Below are 8,523 nucleotides of genomic sequence, written 5' to 3'. Positions count from 1 at the left end.
AACACCAGTGAGGTTTCCTTTAGGGTTCATGTTCCTCGTCAGGGAAGAATGAGCAGGAAAACGCTGACTCAGCATTAAAAACCTGAACTGACTGATCAGCCATAGAATATAACACCAGAGACACCACAGCACTGCACAGTTCACAGCTGTGCTACCATGCATGAGGGCTGCGGGAGAGATGTGATGCATGCAGGCAGGAGCTGAGCACAGCAGCTTTTATTGGGGGACTGAGGAAGAAGATGAGTAAGAGGAGGAGGACTGGGTTAGATGAGGGTCTTCAGCTCTTCATCTGTCAGCTGATTGACCACCATAATCTTTGTCAGTTGCTCAGCATATTTTTCTTGGTCCTGCATGAAATGTGGGATGCGGACCTTCTCCATCTCAGCCAGAGGTGCCAGACGATCCACATCTTCAAATGACACCTGCAGGCAGCAGAGACTAAAGTTAAACCTCTTCAGACAGGCAAACCGGCTGCTCTGATCAGATACACGTTTACCTTCCTCACAAAACAAATTAAAAAAAAAACAAAAGAACTTTCAGACATCACTTGTTACATAACATGTATTGTTTCATCATTATTGCATTGGGTCCTTTGAAGCAGGAGAGCGTGGCGTGTTCCTCCATGGAGGTGGTTATGTAAGCTCTTTGCTTCTCTAGAAGTCAGACATGCAGCCATCCTGAGCACAGTTTAATGTGACGGCGTGTCATGAAGGATAGCTCTCTACAGATACAGTTCATTGATGATGAACTGGAGGTGAAATGACAGGGTCTGAAAGAGCCAAAGAGCTCCAAAAGAATACGGCTGTAAAGGAACACAAAAGAGATATTCAGCTTTTTTCAACAGATCTCAACAAATCTGCTGCTTTACCATCTTAAACCCTCCTCTGTCTTCACACATACATGAAGTTTAGATGGGAGCATTGTGTATTTTCCAGCCACAAAGTGCCATTTTGTAACCCAAGTTACTTGTGATACAATGTACAGTGTTGTTATAAAAACACTATACATATCAAACATGAAGAAATTTTACTTTGCGATTTTGATGCCTTTAAATTGGACCTCTGTCTCTTTAAGAAGCTCCTGTTCATTCAGGTACTCTGCTTCAACACAACAATGCTCATCTATTACGCTTTTTACAGCCATTATCAGGAGCTGGGGACTGCAGCTCTGAACAGGAGCTTTGGGTAAACAGGTGGAGCTTTGTGAGTGAAATAGTTTATTCACCTCCATCAGGGGAGATTCAAGGATTCATCAAACATGCATGAAAAAAAATCAAAGAAACACATTATATATATATATTTTTTATAATAAAAAAATTTATATATATATATATATATATATATATATATATATATATATATGTGGGACCAAGCGCCCGTGGTCCCACATCGCCGTCGACTTTGTCACCGGGCTATTATTATAGAACGATCTATAATAATAGAGCGTTCTATTATTATAACATAATAGAACGCTCAAAAAAGTTGGACTCTGTGCGTACTAGTCAATTTGTTTTTCAAAAAATCTTCTCATCTATGTTTTTATGGACCTTACTTTGTGAATTGGTGCTCAGTCATGTTGGAACAGGAGAATGTAGTCCTCTAATTGTTCCCACAAAACCAAGAGAAAAAAGTCTAATGCCTTAAGAGCTCCTTTCTGAACCAAGGAGTTCAACTCCTGAGAAACAGGCCGTCACCATAATCCTCCCTCCACCAAACCTTTACACTTGACTTAGTGAAGCCAGGCAAATGTCATTCAGAGTCCAAAATAACAAATGTTTCCCACAGGAAGTGATGCAAACATGTAAAATGGATATGCAAAGACAGTGAAATCCCACTGGAACTCTGATTCACTGAATTAGGCATTGGAGCTCAGTCTGGGTTTTATTATCCACCATTGTCACAATACTACCTGGAATTTAACAGAAATTCAATTCCTTGTTCTCCTTTTGAAGAATGAAATTGGTTAGCAGTAGAGATGCTACATTCCCTCCCAGGACTGACCATAAGAAGACATAAGAGGTCAAATTATATGAAAAGAAAGGCTGAATATAAACACCCCAAATGGGACACTAGTGATCAGAAACGGTTGGATTAGAAGCTATGTTTCCTTTGATTATAAAATCTTGCACACTGGAATTATGAAAATAAATGTGATTAATGGAAACACTGTAATTTTAAAAAATAAATAAATAAATTGCCATAAACAATGACAATGACATTTTGTGAAGTTTTAGAATTGTGGTCTTCCTATAGTTTAAGCAATGACAGCGGAGGAAGAGAACAAAACTGTTCAGTCCATGTTGACCACACAGCCGCCTCGTTCAGATCAGCACTTCTCTGTTCGCAGTGGATGATGGTTGTTTACAGCACAGACAATTTCTGGAAAACTTCTTAGAATCAAACTGGTGCATTACAGGTAAACATTAGCAATTGGGTAAAATTTAAAACTTCAACAGTCAATGCCTCCAGCAACCAATCGCTTCTCATTAGTGGAATCCTATTTTCTCTGTACGAAGCAAACAAGGGACTGGTCTTTTCCAGACTAGTGTAAATCAGATTGATGGATTCAAATCTGATTTTTTGTGAAAAACGAATTTTTATACTATACTCCAGGACTTAGAGCAGTAGACTTCAGATTGCTCACCTTTCCCAGAGCCATCAGCATTGGGAAGTTTATCTTGTCTCTGTATCTCAGGATCTGCAGTATGCCCTCCAGATAAACCTGGTCTTTACTGAAGCACCCTTCAGGATTAGAGGTCAGAAAAGACCAGTCAAGTTTTTTTCATAGATCAGTCCTGAGCATGTCAGGTCAGCTGGTTCCACATACCTGGCATAGCTGTATTGGTCTGGCCTCTCTTGGCACGGACGCAATAGTCCCAGCGTGTGTGTGGGTCCTGAACAAAGCGTCCCAGGTTGCGGAAGAGCTGAGTGAAGGACGTGTGCCTGGCCTGATAGACGGTATAATAGAGCAGCGCGGCGCGCCACAGAGTGGGGTCCTTCCTGAACAGAACGCTGTGGATGCTGGCCAGGCCCTCCTCTGTTGGGTTCAGAGGCTTCAGGTTGTGCTTCCTCCTCCCCATGCTGCTGCCCCATGGCTGCTGGCAGTTGTTGAGGCCTCGGAAGTAATGAGTTCCTGACACAGAGAGAACACTTCACATAGCTGCAGTTCAGTTAGAATTCAACCTGAATTTATTTCTGCCATTATCAAGCTTCTTTTCTTGATGTTTGTTCATAATTTTTTTGTCGAGGCGTTGCAGGTTTGGACAACTATTCCCTCTGGTTTTGGATGCTGTGCAGCTGGAAGGAGTTTTGCTCCTCCTTTTTTTTTTTTTTGGAAAGTTATTTAATGCTTAACCGTGGCAACAAGCTATAGCTTGTAAAAACAAGCTCCTCTAGTTTTTACAAGCCTGAGGATTTGATTAGCATTTTAAACACTCAAATTAAACACTCAAATAGTACCTGAACTCAGCATTACTGACCTTGGGATTTGGGCTCTTCTGGGACCCAAATCCCAGAAGAGCTGAAAAGGAGTAGAGACAAAAGGAGGAAGTCCAACCATCTCTTCTGTCAGTTATAACAATCAAGAATCAAATAAGAGAACCCCAGCATCTCTCTACCCAGCTTTCTGACCATATGGCCAGACAGAGATTTAAAGGAGGAGTGACCAAAGCAAATGAGATTGATTAGCAGAGCTACCACTGACTGATGTTGTCAACCAGGACATTCTACTGTGGAATTTCATCATAGCAACAGTCTTCAGTCAGAGGCCTCTTCAGATTTGTTGCAAGACGGACTGCAACCAGAGATCCCTCCTGCCCACAGCATCACCATACACAACCACTCCTTCAATATACTCAGATTGTATGAGTTACATCCAAATAGCTCATATCATTCGATGATGATATGGAAACATATCATCATCAAACATCATTTAATTTTTCTTTGGGACAAATAAAGTATTTCTGAATTAAATTTTACTAAGGGAAACCAGAGTAATGAAAGCTACAAACAAATGCACACTATAATGTTATTCATGAGATCCCAAATTCAGAAGTTGTAATGAAACTAAATGTTACAAAAAGGGGGTGTGAATACTTCTGCAATGTGTCATATTACATACTCTCAAATAGAACCTGATGCATGTTTTATTTTCTACCTGTCCTGGTATGATGAGAACAAGTGAAAGCAGATAGAGGACATGTGTGTCAGAGCCAATGAACCCACCGATCTCATGCCTCAGCATGCCCTCCAGCCAGTGCTCCCGCGCGGTGGACGTGTTGATGGTCATAGTGGGCTGACCGTTCACCATTGTCATCGAGGCTCTGGACAGTAAGTCATCTGTCACCTGGACTACAATCTGTCAGCAGAACAAATCATTATGATGAAGCGATATGGCGTTGAATAAGCTGATGGTTTATTGGGTATATTTTATGCATTTGAACTATGTCTGAAATTGTGTTCTGAGTTGATAGCTGTCCACATTCTCTGTAGGTTACTCTTCTTTCTGCTCCTTTTCATTCAGAATTTCTTTTCATTGTTACATGAGCTGTTTATATTTACTATTGAGGAAATAAATAAAAAATAAAATAAAATGAAATGAAACTTGTGTGGGTATGGCAACAAAAGAGGCTCTGGTCCAGGGGTCAACATTTTCTTTCGTCAGGCCCTGGTTATGTTTCTATGTAAACAGTGTTCAGCAGTGGATTGTGAACATATGATGTAACATACATTTGTTTAATTCTATAAATTCTGCTTCAGAAAAGCAAACTGAGGGATGATGTTGGAAAAGTGGACAAATCTGAAATCTTTTCCCCCAGACTAACTTCAGTGGTGTGATCTGCTTTGAGCTGTACTGTAATATGAATGCACTCAAACAAAGGAAAGACTTCGCAGGCCAATCGAGGCCAGGGGAAAATCCAACACCCAATCCAGCCGGTTTGGATCCAAACTGGAGTTAGCATGAGAGAAGTGAGCAGCCTGCTCTCCTCCTACCTCGCCCACACAGCCTTCCTTCTCCATGTATCTCTTCACGTTGATCCAGATCCGACTCCTGGGGAGCAGGCTCCCACCAGTGACTTGCTCAAACATCTCATAGCTGCCGTATCTCTTCAAGGCCAGCTCCATGATGTTCACTGCCTGCAGCAGAAGAGACCCTCAGGAACTCTCTTTGAAACCTCAGAGATGGTGACACAATATTATATTAACTGTTGACACATGTTTCTTCGCTGTTGTCTCCATAGTAATAACATTATAAAATGATGGAAAGCTCAAAAAGGCAAATTTTACATAATACTGCCCTTTTAAAAAAATAAAACTGTAGAAAATCAGGGCCAATTTGTTGGTGCACCCAAAGTTAGAATCTGAGATCTGACTAGACTCACGTTCACTTCTAAAACTACCCAGAATGTGTGGTGCTTAGTCTACAGCTCATGTGACAATAATGACTTTCTGGCTCAACCAATATGATTTTTGAAATCCTAAAGGTTAACAACTTTCCCCCAGAAGCAAACCATGGATCCATAAATGCATTCAGCGACTGCATTTTCATCCCTGTGGTTTGTGATTTTCCCCATTGTTGACATCTTTCTTAGAGTTGTAGTTTCAAAGTTTTATTCCTAGTTGAATCAAAATGTAGTCAACAGGTCAATAACTGGGAGCACAGAAGATGGTCTGTTTGAAGGACAAACCTGGAAGAAAGCCTACAGAAGACCTGAGACTACAGGCTTTGACTAGACTTCATCTGAACTGACGACATTGAGACAGCGAGACAGAGGCCCAAATTCAAGGCGATAAATTACAAAGTAAAATTTTATTTATACAATTTTTATAACTGAAAGTAACATTGTTACTTGATTGTGCTATTAAATGGAACTACGTGTCTGGAGAACACAGAAATACTGCCCCTTCATCCAACCCGAGCTTCAGTCGTTTTCCAAAGAATCAACAAAAAATGTCTGTATAGACGTAGAGAGAGAGATCCCAGAAGAGGCTCAGAGGGGCTGAATACAAATACGCACTTCTCATTTTCCTTCCACTTTCCAACAAAGCACCACAGAAATCACACTAGATGTCTGCAGGAGGAAATGCAGCCTTACCTGAGCGAGGAACCGACTGGAGGCATGGTTACGGCGTGCCAGGAAACCTGCAGAGGCGGGGTTGCTGTACTCAAACTGGGGGTTGTAGTTGAAGTCAGACTTGAAGAACTTGTCCTTCTCTCTGTCAACATTGTACGGCTTGATGGCGGTGAAGATGCAGAGCTTTTTGGTGTTTTCCGCCTCCCGGGAGGCGGCTGCATTGTAGGGGGATTGGAGTGGAGGACGATAGACGTTAAGGCTGGGGGTTTTCCTGAGCAGTGAAGCTGTGCGGGGGATCAGTCCCATCTTGCTTCCCACCACTGTGAGGCTCAGAGTCGGCTTCAGAAGATTGCAGTTGCTGTCCGAGTGGACACAGTTTGTCTGGACGGACTTCTCACCCCCATCTGGACTACGGGTCTGTTTCTGAGCCAGGATCACGCGGTTTCTTTTGCAAAGCGCCAGCCCACCTTTCATCGAGGACTTCGGCTTCTTGCACTGGGACTCCTTCTCCTTCTCCTTCTGCTCCTCCTCTTCGGCTTGCAGCAGGAGGTCCTCGAGAGCAGGGGAAGGAATGGTTGCAAAGCACACCTGGGTTGGACTCGCCACCCTTTTGGCAGAGTTGAAGACGGACTTTTTAGACAAATCCACCTCTGGCCAGTGAAGTTGTTCTGCAAGAGGAGAGAGTAGAAAAGGAGGCCGATTATTTTGAGTCATGCCTGCTTCTGCATCACTCTGATGTGAAGCAAGTGCAAACTAGACACACTAATCCTCTTATCAAGGAAAGATAAAATTAGATCAGTTCTGATAAGGAGCTGAAGCGACACAAAGCGCTGAAAACTTGACTTCCAGTCTGGTAAAAACACACTTTGTTACACCTCACGCAGCAACAGAAGTACTCTGTGGTCAGACCGCCTGACTGCTGCTGCTCAGCCAGGACAGCACAGCTATGGGCTTTTCAGGATCAGGAGTCAGCGTCCTGACTTTTCACTGGAATTGAATCCCATTGTGCTTACAGAGGCTGGCAGTACAGAAAGAAGGGCTCTGCAATGTCTACAAAGTCGATTCGGACACAACCAGAGAGAGCGCTCTACGTTGGGTCTGATGACGTCAGCTGCACACTGAGACACCAGGAGCAGCTTCACTGGTTCCAGCTGCCTCATCACCATTCCCTCACAGCTCAGCTGGCTCTCTGACCCATCAGAATGAGCTGCTGAGAGGTATCCCAGAAACCAGCACTATGACCTCAACCCTGCTGAAAATTGGTGAGCTCCTTGTCAAAACTCACATCAATTTAAATGAATGGATTGATTGAGAAGTGAAATATCTAGCAGGTATCATATCAGAAGTTCGTTGATGGCTATTAACCCAAACAATGGTTTATGATGTTATACATGTGTGTAATCTTGTGCGGAGTACAGAAAGGCCACACTAAATTCTAACGTGTGCATTGCTTATTTTCTTAACCATCGCACTTATTTATTGAAAAACAGAATGGAGCTAAACGATTTCTTCCAGTTATGAGCTGAATAAACCAACCAAAGCCTGTTGGTGTGTCGTGAATCTTCAAGCTAACGCGCGTGTGGGTTAAAACGGCTCGAACCAAATATTAGAAGTAATGAAGAGACTACAGCTGCTTTCAGGTTACCGCAACTATACATACTACGCATTTTATTCATGCTTAGCGGTTACGAAACACTTATTACATTACCTGTAACTTTAATTGACTCCAGCATCTTCTTCAATGTAAGATATTCGAAAGCGGTCGTGTAACAGTCAGCGGAATTAAGCCATTAACCCAGCTAAAAGCCACCAAAAACAAAACATGGAAAACCACGCGTCACGAGTGGAATGATATTTTTTCCAACAAGAACTGCAGTCGAGTTGATCTCCCTTCTACACCGAGCAGCAGTCACTCTTGTGAGAGAGGAGTTAACGCATTCAGCCGCTCTGCTGTGGCTGAGTGGTTTCCATGGTATCGTTTGCAACGTCGGGCGACGTACGTCCTGCGATCATGGGAATTGTAGTCCTGCTAGGTAGGAGATTACTTTCATTTATAGTTGACATCAGAGATCAGAACCCAGCAGACCATGAAGTCTGGTTCTGGTTACGAAGCTAAAGTTGGTTTCCGATTCCAGCTTGTGATTCGGGAAATGGCTAAAGGGCGATTCCACATAACTTTTCACTACCTCTTTAATCTACTCTAGTTAAAAAACTACAACACCTAGACAGATCTTCTTAGTGCTGCACTAAATCTGAAGAAGCCTCTGACTGAAGACACTCTTCCTTCCCAAGACAGTCTCATGACAGTAGGTTTGCTGAATCAGGTGTATGATGACATCATCAACTCCAATTCCATGGCAAACTGCAAGAGGTCTTGATATCCTTGTCTGCTTATTCAGGTGGGTCAGCAGCAGTCTCTCCAGGACCTTCATGTGGTGGAATGTCAGCGC

At 42.8% G+C, this 8,523-nt stretch overlaps 1 protein-coding gene across 1 annotated transcript; it reads right to left on the bottom strand.

The window, feature by feature from the left end:
* Positions 1–201: 201 nt before the first annotated feature.
* matcap2 (microtubule associated tyrosine carboxypeptidase 2) lies at positions 202–8,074 on the bottom strand. The gene is made up of 7 exons (XM_008421246.3): positions 7,782–8,074; positions 6,095–6,741; positions 4,992–5,135; positions 4,224–4,356; positions 2,827–3,132; positions 2,644–2,741; positions 202–422 (listed from the first exon to the last, which is right to left on the bottom strand). Exons 1-7 carry the CDS (start codon positions 7,804–7,806, stop codon positions 264–266), a joined length of 1,512 nt encoding a protein of 503 aa, XP_008419468.1. The 5' UTR covers positions 7,807–8,074; the 3' UTR covers positions 202–263.
* Positions 8,075–8,523: the final 449 nt, after the last annotated feature.

This window comes from Poecilia reticulata, chromosome 11 (assembly GCF_904066995.2).
Source record: "Poecilia reticulata chromosome 11, P_reticulata-male-v2, whole genome shotgun sequence".
NCBI lineage: Eukaryota > Metazoa > Chordata > Actinopteri > Cyprinodontiformes > Poeciliidae > Poecilia > Poecilia reticulata.
This window is presented reverse-complemented; position numbering and strand designations above follow the sequence as displayed.

What these genes read in the sequence shown, in the direction of transcription:
- matcap2 (XM_008421246.3), bottom strand. Translation starts at nt 7,806, where the DNA reads ATGCTGGAGTCAATTAAAGTTACAG. An exon ending in AGGAAGGCTGTGTGGGCGAG is followed by an intron (nt 4,357 to 4,991) that starts GTAGGAGGAGAG and finishes TTCTGCTGACAG; the next exon opens with ATTGTAGTCCAGGTGACAGA. An exon ending in GACCAATACAGCTATGCCAG is followed by an intron (nt 2,742 to 2,826) that starts GTATGTGGAACC and finishes CTAATCCTGAAG; the next exon opens with GGTGCTTCAGTAAAGACCAG.